Below are 17,121 nucleotides of genomic sequence, written 5' to 3' on the forward strand. Positions count from 1 at the left end.
GAGATGTCGCCGAAAGCCTCTACGTCCGCTTGGACTCCATTTGCAACTTCAATGCATCTTTCGTTTCTTTGCATAGTCCGCGTCGAACGGAATCCCTGTAAAGAATTTGCAACATGAACAGTTGCCCCAGAGGTAATCAACCAAGTAGATTTTGAAAACTGTGTATACAGGGATTCATTTACAAAGGAAATGGAGTTTATACCATTCTTTGCCATGATTGACTTTAGCCATTTCGGTCAATTTTTCTTGTAATGCCCGGTCTTCTTGCAGTGGAGGCATGTGTCTTTGTCCACTGGAAGAGTCTTTTGCTGTTGCTGATGTTGCATGGAAGCTTTACCATGTGGCTTTGAAGGATAACTTTGATTTCCTTGAGCGAAGTTGTTTTTCTTATTATCCCTCACATAGTTCAAGCAACTACCATATGAGGATTTAATTCTATCGTCCTCTTGCACACACATGGCTATAGTCTTTTCAATATCCCACCGTTCTGGTTGCATATTGTAGTTGACAACAAAAGTGTCAAACTTTTTTGGCAATGAAGCCATAATGAGATGAACAAGCATTGCATGCTTAATCTCTAGATCAACATCCACGGGGTTCAACTTAGAAGCCATGTTGCTCATCCTAAGAATATGCTCTCTTATGCCATGTTCCCCTCCTGTGTACTTTTTTGTCACCAGCTACTTCAGCAGCTGGGTAGCATATGTCTTTGAAGAACCAGTAAACTGGCTCTTTATCTTTTCAAGATACTCTCCTACGGAAGCACACTCTGCAATTGAACCCACAATAGCGTGCTCAATTGTGTTCTTTATGAAAGCCATGCATTTTTTATTGGCGGTGAGCCACTTTTTGTTCTCGAGAGTGTATGACATATTAAATGGAGCATACTCCTTCTTCTTTTTCTCCCAAGTATCATCATCATTTTTTGCATTCCTGACTGGCTCTGTAAACTTTGGTGGCTGTGGAGTGTCAACCACCCAGTCCACCTCGGCACAAACAAAGGATGGGTCCACTTTCTTTCTCCACTCAGTGAAATTGTCACCCCTGAGGGTTGGTACATTCTTGAGACATCCCATCAAGTAGTACCCTCCTGAAATCACAATGACATGAGAAGATAACAACAATTGCATGCATTAATCCAACGTTGGTCAAAATTCATACATACAACTGTTTGTGCAATTTAATCTATATCACCGTTGGGCAGAAAATAAAATTAAATGCACACTTTAACCATTAATCATGATCATACTATTAATGACGTTGGTCAAGAAAAATAACATGATCACAATTAACATAAATCACTTTTAATCATGTTCTTTGCATATTTAAACAACACTTTTAAACTATTAACAGCGGAAACTATGAACAAAAAATTATAACTTTATACTTTTCAGAAGCAATATTTTGCACTTTTCTATTTCCTAAAATAAACATCTTGTTGGTTTAGTTTGAATAGGACAAAAATTGTACCAAAATGTACAAAAACTGAGCATATACAGCAAAATAAATGCATATGTGAATAAAAAGAAAAACTTTTGAGCCCAAAACTGGCCCAAAACCACCGCCAGCCGCGCTTTTGAGCTCTGGCCGAACGCCAGCAACTGCCCACGCGGCCCACCTTTCTTTCGCGGCCCCACAGCAGCCCGTCAAGCGCCAGACTGCCAGGCTCATCTCAGCCGTTCATATGCATCGGACGGTCGCGCTTCTTTTTCCCTCACATAAAAAATGGCCGAAACCCTAGCCGCCTGGAACCCTAGATTTCTTTTCCCATCTTCTTTCTTTCTCTGGCGACCGCCCACCGGCGATGGTGAGGCCGAACACGTCGGCGAGCGCCGCCCCTCCTCCTTCCCGCCGCCCTCTGCTCTGTGCCGCCCACTATCTCTTCTCCACCAACTGTTCTTTGGCGACGGCGGCGGGACGGAGGCTGTCGGCCGGAGCCGACCGCCGGCAAGCGACCCTTCTCCTTTCCCCCGCCTCCCTCTTCTTTCCGGCGAGCCGCAGCCTTTCCCGGCAAACGAAAAACCCGCCGGTCTGTACTTTCCCCGGCCGGCTCCGTCCCCGCCCTCTTGCAGGCGTGCGCGTGCACCCAACGGTGCGCACGTCGCCGTCAAGCGGCCGGTGGCCCTGCCACTGTCCGGGCGATGGCGACAGCGACCGGTGGCGCCATGGCCGACCGGCAGCCACCCTCCGGTGAGCTTTTAGGGTTAGGGTTTACCTTTTTTTCTTTCTTTTCTTTCTTTTTCTTCGTTTTCTTTTCTTTCCTCTTTTCCGACGAGATCTACGTCTCTTAACAGATGCTCTGATACCAATGTTAGAACCTAGAAATCGTCTAGGTGTAGATCTAGCCGGTCGATGCTATTCTGTGATTCAGGTTGGGATACGGGTATGGGATAGAGAGAGAGAGAGATAGGAGCACCTTCTCCTTGGCTGGACGAAGAGGTTGACGGCGCTGCCATGTCGACGGCGGGACGACGGCGTGGACGGACATTCCCGTCGCCTCTGCGCAAAGCCCTAGATCGGTAGGGTGTGTTCGGTGGGGTTGGTGGCAACGCAGACGAACCTCGCAGTGCGTGCCCCGGCCCCCACCACAGGGCCCCGCCAACCATATTGGGTTGGGCGCGTCAGATCTAGGCCCGGTGGGCCGTTGGGCCCACACCGTAGGAGATCCCTCTAACAGTAAAAACACATTAATAGAGTTATCATCGGTCAAAGTCTTGTCTTAACGAAATAAAATATGCCAACCTATGTGAAATGGAAGGAGTACTAAATTGTACAAAGTGGATATATGTATCCAACTGATTTCTCTCTGCGACTAGCGATATCTATTTAAAGCCCAGTGCACACTATATATTCTCTCTTGGGCCATCACCGTAGAAACTACCGCCTTGAGTGATATCAAAGTTGCAAACCGCAGTGACCGATCCAAAGGCGTGTACCGTGTACGTAACCACGAAACCATCTGCGATGAGGACGTACAGCTTTCTCCCGGCCTGCTCCTCATTGTCGGCGTCGCCATGGTTTGTCCTGCTGTTATGTCCGCCGAGCAATTTCCTTGTTATCCGATCGGAGACGCCAAAAAACCTCATGTTCAGGAGCTTGGTGGGTGGGCGGTGACCGAGCATGTCAAGCAGTCGCATGACAAGATCAAGTTCAGCAAAGTGACGAACGGCGAGGAGCAGGTACGTCGTGACCGGCGTCAAGTTTCACCTCTTCCTCAACGTGATGAGCGGCGACGGTAAACGCACGCGGCACGCACTCTGGTCTCCTTCGCCCCAGTTGTTGTTTTGGATGTAATGACCGATTCTTAAGAGCAAGGGTAATAGTATTTTATTAAGCCTTTTATAGCTCATCAAATAGCTCGCATATATAACAGTCGGTCATAAGATGTTGTATTTTATTAGATTTGGGTGCACACTTCACTCGACTGTTAGCTTACTGCTCAGAGCAAGGGCAATAATAATAACCAGCTGCTGGCTTTAAGCTTTTTATAGTCCATCTAATAGCTAACATGTATAATAGTCATCTATAAGATGGTGTATTTTATTAAATCTGGGCTCACATTTCACTCTACAAATAGCATAGGAGCTCGTGTTGTAGCTGTCTGTTAGCTTACAGCCCACTTCCTCTTCTTACTCATCCAACTAAGCACAAATATGATATTTAAATTCATGTAGTCACCTTATAGCCCACTATTATTGTTACTATAAGGATGGTGCAGATGTGTCGATTTTAAGCAATTAGCATGTAAAATATGAATTTTAAAATAAGCCTCCGGTTCATCTTCGGGCTCCTGAAACCACCCTGGGGATTGTGTAACTTCACTGAGCAAAGCTTTCCTCTGAGTTAGCCCGGATGCCATCTGTTTCCTATCGCACAATGCACAGCTGCTTCTCCTCTCCGCGTTCTCTAAAGGCACATCATTCAGCCCATATATACACAATGTGGGATGTGGCCCAGTTCAAAAATAAAAGAAGCCCAGTTCGAGAGGGAGAAATTGATATCATTGCATCCGAATTGAAAATACACGTTTGTGGTTATTATTTGTATCACATAAATACACGTTGGTAGAATAACTCAGTCAAAGTAAACACAATACGTCTTATAGTGTGGAACGGATTGAGTAGTACTACATATACTTTCTTTCCAAAAATATTGAAAGTATAAATTTGTTGATTGTCAAAAGATTTCATGTTTGACCAACCTTATAAAAAATTATTAACATCTATGGTCGCGAGTGCAAATCATTAGATTTATTGTGAAATATGATAGCATCTTCGTCTATTCGTAGATTTTGTTATCCTGGGGACGACTGTGGCACACTGCTTGGATCCCGGGGATGCATCGATCGTGGCGGTGGTTTGGAGCGGCTGTGAGTCGGGGACGGGTGATGACGATACATCGCACCACGAATTCTGGGGTTGCCCTTCGCCGGCAGCATGGTCGCTGTTCTCTTGCCATCCCTTGTCCGATTTCTTTATGGACTTCCCGACTCCAGAGTCCTATAGCCTTTTTCACGCGTAATGGCCCTAAAGCGTAAGGGAAAGAAACGAAAAAGCCCAACAAAGTGCGTTTTTAGCCGGGCCGGTTTTTTTTTAGCTCCGACTAATACTCTATTACTGGACGTGAAAACGGGCTTCCATGGAGGCCTTTATAGTATTCTAGAAAAAGAGGCCTTTATAGAATTATAAACGTAAAATATAAGGAGCTAACATTTGAAATTCTGTGTAACGCATCGACTGATCTATGGCCGCATGATTTGATCATGTGCACCGGTCAGGCCACTAGGCATACCTGCGAATCTTCATGTACTCTCTCCGTTCCTAAATACTTGTCTATGCACCTGGAAATACCGTATGTGCGCATGACAGTCGTGCCCGAGTACAATTAATACAATTATAAATTGTACAGCAAGGGACTTTCCAACTGTTTTTGCTTGAAATACAAGCTTTCCGGAAAAAAAATGTTGGAATAACAGGCATGCAATGTTAAATAAAGATATAGGTAAATGTTGGCATAACATGCAGAAAATGTTTTGCACAACAATCAGTCAATGCTAAATATAGGCAGCAAAAAAATATGTTGGCATAATTGTATGCTAAGTATAGCTAATTACATGTACTTTATGCCAGGATTTTGCTACAAAGTTCAAGATTAATTTCTTTTAATTAGTACTATTCTGGTCATGTATAATACTCTGCATTTAATTAGCTGATACTAAATCATACAATGCACATATGTACCAAATTCATCTCTCTCTGCCTATATATATTTAGGCGCCTATATATGATGATACCTGCAACCTGCTCCATCGAAACCACCGGCAACACCTTGATCGATTCATCTCGGAGCTGCAAAACTGCATCCATCTAAAAATTGCATCCAACAAAACCCGGGGCAACATGAGGACCTCCAACCTCCTCCTCATCGCCGTTCTCACCGTCGTAGCCGTGGTTTATCCCGTTGCCATGTCCGCTCAACAGCCTTGGCACCCAATCGAGGGAGAGGACCTCCAGAGTCTCGGTGGGTGGGCTGTGACGGAGCATGTCAAGCAGGCGCACGACGGCCTCAAGTTCAGCAAGGTGTTTAGCGGCGAGAAGCAGCAGTTGTCGACTGGCGAGAAGTATCACCTTGTCATCATTGCGTTGAACGGAAGCGGCAAAACCGGTAGGTATGATGTGGTGTTAATCGAAGGCAAAACTGCGCGCAAGCTCATCTCCTTTACCCCGGCAAAGTAAAGCAGTGAGCAGCCGACACGAACGGGATAGCTCCTATTCTGAATGTATTTTACATCTAATAAACAAGGCCAGATGACAGCAGCTATCTTTTCAATTTAATTAAGTAATACGAAAATGGTTTGAACTTCAAAACAAGCATTTGGTCTGCACTTGAAATTCAAAATGCATAAAATTTGTGTTCAGACATTAAACTGTTTGACACAAATTCATAGTACTAAGTGATAAAACATATTTGAAAAAAAAAGATATATGGTGACTTTTGATTGGTTGCTCTCGATTCTGTGTCTTGATTGCCCACCACAGCGACAACAGAACATGTTAATCCACATTTGTTAGCGCAAACATCACATGCATCATGCAGACTAACAAACTAACATACTATGCTACGAACTTTCAGATAGGATTGTATAAATTAATGCAAAACGTATTAACAAATCTAAGCTGTGGAGGGAAGGAGAAGGAGAAGAAGATTCGAGCTATAGATGGCCATCGGGCCGGGCTTGGCCCGTTTGCGCTTGGCACGGCACATATTTAATTGGGTCAGGCCGGTCCGAGGCCCCGCCTGAGGCGCACTTGGACCTCAACCGTGGGCCTGTCGGGCGGCACGGCCCGATTAGTTTTCTTAGATCTGGCCAAAACCAACTTATTTTTACATTTGACCCATCATATCAACTAGTTTTGGCCCATCAACTCCACAGTTTTGGTCCAAATCCAAGTTTTTTTCAATTTTTTTGGACATTTGGCCTGAGGGGCCTTGCTAGGCCGTGCTGGCTCCGCCGGGGCCGGCAGGGCTCGGTGCCGCGTCGGTGGAGGAGTTTTCAGGCCGGCCCGGCCCCTCTATTGCCGGACTTCACCGGGCTGCGCCCAAGCCAAAGCCGTTTATCTCGAGCCGGGCCTATGCTGGGCCGGCCCGTTGGCCACCTATATTTCGAGCCTCTCCTCCGCCTTCGTGCTCCGCGGCATATTACAAGTGAAGTGAAGTTTCTCAAGTAATATACCGCTCAGAGTAGTACAACAGAAACAATTGGCGCGATCCGATACACAAATAATTGGAATTTACCATTAGAAGTAAGATACAATTTCACAATTATAAGAATTACATAAGTTATGGCCTAACTGTTTTACTACTCTATATAGACACTTGACGACGGAATTCCGAAGTGCATCTTCTTGGTTGTTCCATGGGGTACCTTCCTTGTCTCCACCTTGACGATTAGTGGGACTTCTCTTACGGCTTAAAAGTTAGTAACCTATACAAAGAAGGTTTACATAGGGAGTACTGAAGGCACTCAACAAGTCCAGAAATAAGAAATAGTGGTTCTATGTTAAGGATTATGTCCAAACTTTAACTAATTCATAAAGATTTTTAGCATTAGCTGAGACCTCGAGAAAATATCCTAAGGATTAAAGTGTGCAAGGCATTTTAATCCTCAACTTTTTTTATTCCTGCGATTTCAAAATCTTATAAACCGAATGAGTCAGTAGATATGGACACGCGTCCAATATTAATTGTTCCATAAGATTTAGTGCTAAATGCATTAAATCAGTTTTGGATTTAGTACTAAATGTATTAAATGCATTAAATTAGTTTCCGATAGTGCATTCAGTCCAATAATTCAATCCAATCTCTTCAAATACTACCCCGTTTCTCCTCCTTCTCCTCGATCCATCCCAACTTATCAAACACCATCTCAAGGGTCGCATCCAAAAACACCATCTCAAGAGAGAGGGTAGCCGCCATTCAAGCAACCATGAGGACCTGCAACCTCCTCCTCCTCCTCGTTGTCGCCGGGATCGCCGTGGTTTACCCCGTTGCCACATCCGCGGAGGAATTTTGGTACCCGATCGACGTCAACGACCCGCACGTCCAGGAGCTGGGCAAATGGGCGGTGATCGAGCACGTCAAGAAGGCGCACGATGGACTCACGTTTAGCAAGGTGACGAGAGGCGAGGAGCAGGACGTGGGCGGCGTGAAGTATCGCCTCTCCATCGAAGCAGTGCAGGGCAGTGGCACGGTTGGCAAATACAGCACTGTGTTGATCGAGGAGCCTAGGAGCAAGACGCGCAATCTCATCTCCTTCGCTCCGGCTGCCAACTAGAGTGCTGACCAGCTGGTGTGCATGGCAGTGGCTAGTTAAATTGCAAAATTGCAGTTATTGTTTTTTATGTAATAATTAGACATGTTTTGATGGGGCAGGCATGTCTTCTTTAAGCAATATATGGAAAGTGTTTGAAATTCAAAATAAGCATTTTGTCTATGTTTGAATAATATTATAATGCAAGAGTTCTCTAGTTCTTTTTCCTCTGCTCTTGCTTCTTTTGTTTTGAACAGGGAGCCTTAGCACTTAAGTATAAGGTTCACCTTTTTTTCTCCACGTTTTTCGTCAAACGTCGTCTTTTTGCACTTAGCCCCCTTGAAATTTGGAACTCAACCTGCAGTCCAAAATAAGCCTTTTTCTTCTTTGGCCCGTCCTTGGTCAAACCCACGTTTACTACCCCGTACCTCTTTCTCCTCCCCCCAGATCAGTCGCCGCCACCCAACACCATGACCACCACCTCCTCCTGATCTCACTGCCCAACCATTGCTGCCCTTCTCACACCGCCTCCCCACCTCCGGATCCACGAACCCGTGCAGTACTTTCTTTAGCTACTCATGATCAGGTTCACGATCTTCATGTTCTCCACTTGCTACCAAATGGCAACAGGGATTGTAGAGATCCTCCCAGGGTGTGAGGGGGATCCCCTGTGCTCACAAAAATCCCCATCGTGGGTTGAGAACCCTAGAATATTTTTCCCGTGCAACCAGGGTCGAGGCGGTTCTCTCACCGGAATCAATGGTTCTGGCCATTAATGGCGGTGGAGGTCGTGATTGGGGAAGATTGAGGAGGGGAAAAGGAAGGGTAGGTCCGTGGGGTTCGGTTCAGAGAACTGGACGAAGAACGGGGTAGGAAGGTGCGGACAGTGGCGAAGATTTCGACGGCCAGAGCGTTCCTGTTCCCAGCGTTCTACTTTTGTGCTGTTTTTTTTTTGAGAACCTACTTACGTGTTGGTGCTAGAGGAGGTGCCAGAGGAGGAAGACGAGTGTTCGTGGGCTGGTCTGGAGAGCTCGGGGAGAGATGGGCCAGAGAGAGAGGGAGTTCGGCCCAAAGAAAGAAAAAGAAAAAGGAGAAGAGGGGGTTGGGCTGGCTAAGCCTTTTCTATCTTCGAAATTATTAAACTCTTGTCATAGAAAATTATCTTCTAAACCAACAGGAAATTCCCATCCCGTTTTATAATCTTGTAAAAGACGGTGTTGTATTTTATTGTTCATAGCAATGCGCGGGTGAAAAATTATCTGTGTTTTTGGGTGCATCGTTTTATCTTGTTGTTCCGTAACAACGCACGGGCATTCCACTGTCAAAATTAAAAAGCAAGGGGAGACTCAACACTACTAGCTAGGTACACCATACACTGGCATGCCACGGATCACTAGATTCATTAATTGTTTCTAGCTTGAGCGGCGAGCTCCCGCGGGCGACTTTGAGGATTTTCGATGCCGGAATTTTAAGTAACCATGCTTTAGTATCGGTATAGGCCCAACAGCGGACCGATCGGTCCGTCGCATCGACTGCGAGGCCTCTCTCTCTTTGGCCCCTGCCAATGGAAGCAGGGGTGAAGTACAGTTAACGGAAAACAGTCCACGGGACCACACCTTTTGAGTCAAGTTGTTTCAGTCAGCCCGAAAGCGCGCGAGTGCTTTGTCGATTTTGCTTGATTTCTTACAGGTGGGGTCCACCTGTCAGACGGCAAATCGGCCCTGACTCATTAGCCCACGATTAAACCCCCCGGTCCCCTTCTCACTCCCGCAAGTTTTCAGGGCCAACATAGTTTCCATATTGGATCCGTGGGTACTCTCATGGCCTCGCCTTCAGCGATTTCGATGCCTACGGCCCTCCTCTGGGCCGACCACACCGTCATATTCTCACCCTCCCGCGACCGCCTTGGATACACTGGTCCATTGCTTCCATGGCGACGACGATCATCCACATATGAGAAGGAAGAAGAAAACTGACACTGTGGGTCCCACCCTTCGCACCAGCCATAAATTCAAACTGGCAGCCACATAAACCCAACAGGTGGGCCCAGTATCTCAGAATTAGCGTCAAGCTGCACTAAAGAGGAAGCGTTGATGCCAGCTGTGGGTCGAGGAAGAGGAGCTGGCTGCAACGGCTCAAGGGGAGCGGTGGCGGTACGTGGCTGTAGGTCGAGGTTGCAGCGCTTGGGAGGAGGCGGTGCCTGCGAGTCCAGTGAGCGGCGGCGGGTCGACGCGACAAGGGAGGATGCAGCTAGATGGATGATAGGGCGAAGCAGCGGCGGCGGGTGGATGTGTGCGAGGGGGAGGGAGAAACCAGAGGGGGTGTTCTAGATAGATCTAGAAGATATTTTTCAGACATTCTTTGGCCTCTACCGCGCGCATGAAATTGCCGCCACCGCTTGCGGCCGAAATTTTTTGCTCCCTCCATATGTACAAGTGCCGGCTGTGCTGCTGCCACCAGATACCTTTGCCGGCAGGTTGACTCTAAATCTTTACATTTTTGCCGGCGGTTGACTATCAGCGATTCCCAACTTTTGTGGGCAGATAGATTGCCGTCCTAAACCTTTCCCGGCAGGTAACCTACACCGGCAGGCACAAAACCACCATGTGTCAATCTTTGCCGCTAGTTTGGGGCCACTGATTTTGGCACGTCGTGTAGTGAATTTGGTTCTTGTTGAAAACAAATTTCACAATACATGGGGTTCCATGAAAAAAAAAAGGTTGTGGCAAACTGTAGGAAGTTTCCAAGTGGTGGTTTGATGTAATTTTCTCTTTTAAAAACTACTTCTTTGACATGAATTCATAGTGGCACTATCGATTCAACAAAAAATTAAGTATGAACAGTCAAGAAAACCAAACAATTTTGTTGGTACTACTATCTTTAGGTCCTTTCTGTCGAACCAACTTACAAGAAAAATAAAATAAAGAACAAAGACTATGAGCAGCAAAGCGGAAGGGATGCGGGATAGCCTTCACGGAGGGGGATGAGGAGCTTTTCGAGGACGAGGGCATAGGCTAGCTAAGGTCGATGACGGTGGAGGCTTGGATCCCAGGGAAGCGGCAAAGGCCGCAATGGCTTGGATCCCAGGGAAGCGGCGAAGGTGGCAGGTTCTTGGATCGGTGGTGGGTCAGGGACGGGTGATGACGACGCACCGCGCCATGAATGTAGGGATGCAAGTGGGATCCCACTTAAGTCCCACTTCTAGCCAGTTCATTAGGGATTTGCTAGTTCAAAATTTTGGCTCAAAATTTGAACTAAATTGAAAAATTGAACTGGAAGTGGGATATTGGTGGGATCCCACATGACACCCTACATGAATCTCGTGCCGATGGCGCAGATTCTAGGGTTATCCCGTCGCTGGTAGTGTGGTCGCCATTCTCAATGCCGTCCCTTGTCTGATTTCTATTTTTACCTCCCGAGGCTTATAACCTATTCCAGGTGCGATAGGTCTAAAGTGGATGAGAAAAGAAACGAAAAAGCCTAACCAAACGCGTTTTTGGCTGGGCCAGAATTTTTTTCTAGCTTTGACTAATACTCTGTTACAAAACGAGCTTTCAAGGAGGCCCTTATAGAACCATAAAAGGAAAAGACAAAATTTTGTGTAACCTCGCGACCAATCTATGGACGCATGATTCGATCACGTGCACCATCACTAGGCATGCTCGTGAATCTCTCGAGACATTGTAGACGGCACATGCACGCATAAGCGCACGACGGTCGCGCCCGAGTAGAATCCAGTTACTTCCTCCCATCCATATTAATTGTCACTAATTTAGTACAGTGTTGTACAGTAAGGAATTCTCCAACTGTTTTGCTTGAATAAAAGGCTCCCCCCCCCCCCCCCCCCCCAAAAGAAATTTTTGGAATAACAGGGGGTCAATGCTAAATAAAGATATAGGTAAATGTTGGTATAACATGCATAAAATGCTAAATATAGGTAAAAATATGTAAATGCTTGCATAACAATCAGGTATGCTAAATATAGGCAGCAACAAATATGTTGGCATAACTGTATGCTAAATATAGCTAATTACATTACATGTACTTTATGCCGGGATTTTGCTATAAAGTTCCAGAATAATTTCTTTTAATTAGTGCGATTCTGGTCATATATAATATGCATCATTAATTAGTTGATACTAATCGTACAATGCACATATGTACCGAATTCATCTCTGCCTGCCATTATATATTTAGACGCCTATGATGATACTTGCAGCCTGCTCCATCAAAACCACCAGCAACACCTTGATCGATTCATCTCAGAGCTGCAAAACTGCATCACCAGAAACAATATGAGGACCTCCAGCCTCCTCCTCCTCGCCATTGTCACCATCGTCGCCGTGGTTTATCCCGTTGCCACGTCTGCTCGGCAGCTTTATTACCCGATTGAGGGAGAGGTCATCGACACGCCATTCTTCCAGAACCTTGGCGGGTGGGCGGTGACAGAGCACGTCAAGCAGGCGAACGATGGGCTCAAGTTCGTCAAGGTGTTTAGCGGCGAGAAGCAGCAGTTATTGACTGGCGTGCGGTATCACTTTGTCATCATTTCGTTGAACGGAAACGGCAGTACCGGTAGGTATGATGCGGAGTTGATCGACAGTAACACACGCAAGCTCATCTCGTTCGCCCCGGCAAACTAAAGATGGATACTACTCTGGTTGTATATTTTGCATGTAATAAGAAAGGCCCTAGGAGGGCAGCTATATGTCCTTTCGATTTAATTAAATAATACGAAAAAGTTTTGGACTTCGAAATAAGCATTTGGTCTACATTTGAATTTCAAAATAAAGAAAAATTGTGTTCAGACATTGAACTGTTTGACACAAATACATGCATAGTACTACATGATAAAACATATTTTGCACTCCTTTCTGGCGATTGTTAGTGTTTATGAGAGGGTCTTTTCTTCAATTAATTATGTGAGAACAAGTTAAGAAACAAAATTGGGAAGCAATATTCAAATGATATTTTTTTAGAACAATATTCAAATGATCGTTTGGTTATTTTCTTGTGCGTGACTTACTCATGCAAGTAAAGGATGATGGCATGTTTTCTCTCTTCCGTGAAGTGGCATCTGTACATATAGAACAATTTGTGCCCTCGTTAAGGTTTTTGTAATCTTTCATATATCATAGAATCGTGTAGCAATAGCAAGTATTGTAGGTGGCCTCATACCCCACATGGAAGTGACATAGAATGGTGAAAATCATCAAAGTGCAAAATAAAGTGGAACAAATTATCAAATCCGCTGAACTTTGCACATCCTGGACTGCAGCCAAGCCACCCCACTGCCACGGCGTACAACTGATGGTGGCAGCGGGGAAGGAGGCTATAGAGAGAAGTGGCAAGGAGGGGGGAGTTGGGTGCGCTACACATTAGCAACCATCATATAGGATTTAGTACTAAATCATGTAAGGCTCATTCTATTTGCAAGATTTTTAGAACATTTCAGCTCTTGCGATGTTTATGTGTAGCATTTTGTTTCACAAAAATAGAGATGCTAGATTCAGTTTACAGGATTTTGAAATCACGTGAATAGAAAAGGTAAATGACACACTTCGGTCCTTAATTTTTTTTCATGAGGTATCACCCACGGGCGGAGCTAGCATATATCCATTGGTGCCAAATGACACCAATGACTTCTTGCAAATCCCTCTTAGAAATAGATAGATGCTCTTAAAAATATGCAATGACACCCGTGAATTCTAAAGAGCGACCCCAATGGTGTATTTTTCTGGCTTCGCCCCTAGTATCACCTAATGCTAAAATTCCTTAGGAATTAGGTCCATTTGGACATAATTGTTGAGAATCTAGCATCTTAATTTCTGCGAAAAGAATTCTACACATAAGAAAAGAAATCCAAAGGTTTGGGATCCCGTAATAATCCTCTAAAAATCCTGCAAACCGAATGAGCTCCTAAAGATTATGTCTAATTTGGTCTAATTCATAAATTTTCTTAGCATTATGTCAGACCTAATCGAAGTATCCTAAGGATTAAACTATGTGATGTAGAGCATTCCAATTCTCTACTTTTTTTATTCGTGTGATTTCAAAATCTTGTAAACCCAATAAGTGTCCCATATATTAATTGTTCTCTACGGAGTATAAGATTTAGTGCTAGGTGCATTAAATTAGAGATTTTGCACTAAATGCATTAAATTAGTTTCCGATGGTGCATTTAATCCAAAAATCCAATCCAATCTCTTCAAATACCTCCCAGTTCCTCCTCCTCGATCCATCTCAACTTATCAAACACCATCTCAAGAGAGGGTAGCCAGCCGCCGATCAAGCAACCAACCATGAGGACCAGCCAGCTCCTCCTCCTCCTCCTTACCGCCTCCGCCCTCTGCGCCGTGGCCACGCCGGCCGCAGCGGTCGACGGGCCATGGCAAAAGATCAAGGACGTCGCCGACCCGCACGTCCAGGAGCTGGGCGCGTGGGCGGCGGCGGCGATTAACAAGGTGGCCAACTGCGGGGTGAAGTTCAGCAAAGTGGTGGGCGGCGAGGTGCAGATCGGGGCCGACAAGAACTACTCGCTTGATGTTGACGCGCAGAGGCCCGGTGCCAAGGACGCCGTTTATAAAACCATGGTGTACGAGGAAGACGAGCCGCCAGCTATACGCGCAAGCTCGTCTTCTTCAACTGTACCCGGACCATACTGTAATCGCGTTGTTTTGATAATTCCATTTTCCATGTTCTAATAAAATATCTCGAGTATTTTTAGGTGCCTTTTGTTGCATATATACGTTGTGTCGTCGTAGATTCTGGGGATTATGAACTCAAATCTCGTGAAGTTTTTTTTTTTCAAATCTCGTGAAGTGATTCCTCTTCGCCTTGTCGAGGGCTTGAGGTCTTGACCACGCAGTTTGACGTGTGGTAGCTGGTAGGATGGGGGTCTCTCGGTCAACTCCATTGTTGAGTGATTGCGTCCACTGGGGATCGGAAACTTGGGAGCTGAAGTTGGGAAGACAGTTTAACCAGAACCTGACTCTGCAGCGATATATCAGTCGTAAGAACTTTCTAATGCGAAGGAGGTTGGAAGCTGAAAACTGCCACGCGAAGTCTCAAGACTGAGAAAATCATCATTTACTTGCATCGATGTTGGTCGATTGCATCGATGTCAATGATTTTTTCTCACCAGGTGAGGTATAAGTATAACCATCCCACCTATGATTAGTTTTGAAGAATGCTTCCGTTAATTAATTAGGGTGTGGATATTTCTCGCCCTCGCTTGATTTTTAAGAAAATAACTTAATTCACAGTCGGGGCACTAGATTAAGATCTGGGCATCACTCCACGCTCTACCTCCCACGTGCTGCCGTTGGATTAACGTTTAACGCTCAGCACAAATTAAAAATTAGTCAACTTTCTGTAGCAAAACCGATTTTTTTTAAACGCATGTACGTAGCAAAACTGAATTAATTATTGACAATAACTCATATTAGATGAAACGTATGAGACATATTTTCGACAACAGAAGGTTTTATTTAATCATCAACATATCAAACCGATACAACCCCACAAGATAAACTATCGACCTTTGCCTTGTAATATGCATATTTTTGAGAAACTTGACAAAATGCCACATCTTCTTTTATAGACTTTGGCCTAAATGCACATATTTTCTTAACTTAGACAACAATAACACACTTTTCGTTAGAACTTTGACAAAATAGCATTTTCTTTTCTTTTTTTAAGCTACTTTTTCCATCGTCTGGGCCAAAGCATGAATTTATATAATCAAGATATGCCATGCATTCTACTGAAATTAAACAAGTAGATATGCAACCACAATCAATCGATATATTTTTCATGGGACAATTTACTGATACTAAAAAATAGTATCATATAAGATAGAGAAAAGTACTTTTTTCGTCCCTCAACTTGTCGGAAAGTTCATTTCTCGTCCCTCAAAAACAATTCGTACTTTTTTCATCCCTCAACTTTCAAAACCGGACACTTTTAGTCCTCAAGGTTATCCGAAACGGTTTGTCTAGCCACGTGTCCGGTTTGCACTTAATCCCGTGACCGCCGAGGCTGTTGAAATTGGCCGTCGTCGTGCTCTGGATCTCGTCCAAGCACTGGTTGTACTTCTTCTCCATCTGCATTATCCATATCTTGATTGGAAAAAAAATAAGTGAAAAAACTATGAGAAAACCAGACAGGTGGCTAGGAAAACCACTTTGGATGGACCGAGGTACTAAAAGTGTCCGGTTTTGAAAATTGAGGGACGAAAAAAATACGAAATTTTTTTGAGGGACGAAAAGCGAAATTTCCGACAAGTTGAGGGACGAAAAAAGTACTTTTCTCTATAAGATATGGTTCATCGATATAGGCATTGCTTGTTGTACTGAAAATCAATCTATACTTTTGGTTTGAAGCAACAATTTATAATGTACTGAATCTGTAAAGATATGCCAATTAATTACTACCAGCCTCACTCGTAGTTAAATGTCCCCACCCCAAGCTTGTTTGTCCCGAGCCACAACAGCCTCCTCGACTGATCTCAAATTCTCAGGGCAGGAGGATAAGCCCAAGCCAGCAGCCATGAGGACCAGCCTCATATTCGCCATCACCGTCGCTGCTCTCGCTTACGCCGCCGTCGCATCCACCATGGTGGTGGGCGAGGAATGGATCACGCTCAAGAGTATTCACGACCCGTACATCCAGAATCTCGGCGCGTGGTCAGTGGCGGAACACGTGAAGCAGGCAAACGATGGGCTCAAGTTCAGGAAGGTGGTGAAGAGCTGGGTGCAGGCTGTGGAGAGCTCCAGGGAGGTGCGTGTTGCGGAAGGTCTTAACATTAGGCTCGCCATCCGCACGCGGAACGGCGCGGGCAAGGACAGCACGTACGTGGCGCTGCTGTACCAGAGGTCATCGGACTTCTCAAACAAGCTCGTCTCCTTCGGCCCATACATCCAGCCGCTTGCCGGTTGATAGGATTAGTCATTAGGCTAGCAAATAAACGAGGTTTTCCATGGTGTATTTGTAAACCTGGAGATAGTAGTAACAAACTAGTGCATTGCTACATAATTTTGCATAAGCTGATTAAATGAGTTTGTGTCTATGTTTTCAAAAAAAATGATGAGTATACATCAAACACCAGTCAAATGTAGTCAAAAGATCATGATACGCGTATCTACCGTATCGAATGGGTGAAATTAATTCACACAAATTAGCATCAACAAAATTCTCTTTTTCATGATTTTGCTTTGACCAACAATTTGTGTAACTATATATAGATTAATTCATACAAAATTAGCTGCATCAAAGATTGAGTTTCTAAAGCACGAATCAATTGATACCAA

The 17,121-nt window shown here is 44.8% G+C and overlaps 5 protein-coding genes across 5 annotated transcripts; all 5 read left to right on the plus strand.

Moving 5' to 3' along the window:
• The first annotated feature begins 5,399 nt into the window (after positions 1-5,399).
• LOC104582397 (cysteine proteinase inhibitor 8) lies at positions 5,400-5,735 on the plus strand. Its single transcript, XM_010231916.1, has one exon. It carries the CDS (start codon positions 5,400-5,402, stop codon positions 5,733-5,735), a length of 336 nt encoding a protein of 111 aa, XP_010230218.1.
• Positions 5,736-7,337: 1,602 nt separating this feature from the next.
• Positions 7,338-7,927, plus strand: LOC104582398 (putative cysteine proteinase inhibitor 7). The gene has a single exon (XM_010231917.2). The coding sequence runs from the start codon at positions 7,487-7,489 to the stop codon at positions 7,832-7,834; it is 348 nt and encodes a 115-aa protein (XP_010230219.1). The 5' UTR covers positions 7,338-7,486; the 3' UTR covers positions 7,835-7,927.
• Positions 7,928-12,105: 4,178 nt separating this feature from the next.
• Positions 12,106-12,453, plus strand: LOC100829261 (cysteine proteinase inhibitor 8). The gene has a single exon (XM_003561871.3). It carries the CDS (start codon positions 12,106-12,108, stop codon positions 12,451-12,453), a length of 348 nt encoding a protein of 115 aa, XP_003561919.1.
• Positions 12,454-14,025: 1,572 nt separating this feature from the next.
• Positions 14,026-14,536, plus strand: LOC112270090 (putative cysteine proteinase inhibitor 7). The gene has a single exon (XM_024457778.1). It carries the CDS (start codon positions 14,113-14,115, stop codon positions 14,512-14,514), a length of 402 nt encoding a protein of 133 aa, XP_024313546.1. The 5' UTR covers positions 14,026-14,112; the 3' UTR covers positions 14,515-14,536.
• A 1,824-nt stretch (positions 14,537-16,360) lies between these two features.
• LOC112270812 (cysteine proteinase inhibitor 8-like) lies at positions 16,361-16,750 on the plus strand. The gene has a single exon (XM_024459096.1). The coding sequence runs from the start codon at positions 16,361-16,363 to the stop codon at positions 16,748-16,750; it is 390 nt and encodes a 129-aa protein (XP_024314864.1).
• The last annotated feature ends 371 nt before the right edge of the window (positions 16,751-17,121 follow it).

Source organism: Brachypodium distachyon, chromosome 1 (genome assembly GCF_000005505.3).
Source record: "Brachypodium distachyon strain Bd21 chromosome 1, Brachypodium_distachyon_v3.0, whole genome shotgun sequence".
NCBI classification, from domain to species: Eukaryota; Viridiplantae; Streptophyta; class Magnoliopsida; order Poales; family Poaceae; genus Brachypodium; species Brachypodium distachyon.

Coding starts and splice junctions, on each gene's coding strand:
- LOC104582397 (XM_010231916.1), top strand. CDS start 5,400: ATGAGGACCTCCAACCTCCTCCTCATCGCCGTTCTCACCGTCGTAGCC.
- LOC100829261 (XM_003561871.3), top strand. CDS start 12,106: ATGAGGACCTCCAGCCTCCTCCTCCTCGCCATTGTCACCATCGTCGCC.
- LOC112270090 (XM_024457778.1), top strand. CDS start 14,113: ATGAGGACCAGCCAGCTCCTCCTCCTCCTCCTTACCGCCTCCGCCCTC.
- LOC112270812 (XM_024459096.1), top strand. CDS start 16,361: ATGAGGACCAGCCTCATATTCGCCATCACCGTCGCTGCTCTCGCTTAC.
- LOC104582398 (XM_010231917.2), top strand. CDS start 7,487: ATGAGGACCTGCAACCTCCTCCTCCTCCTCGTTGTCGCCGGGATCGCC.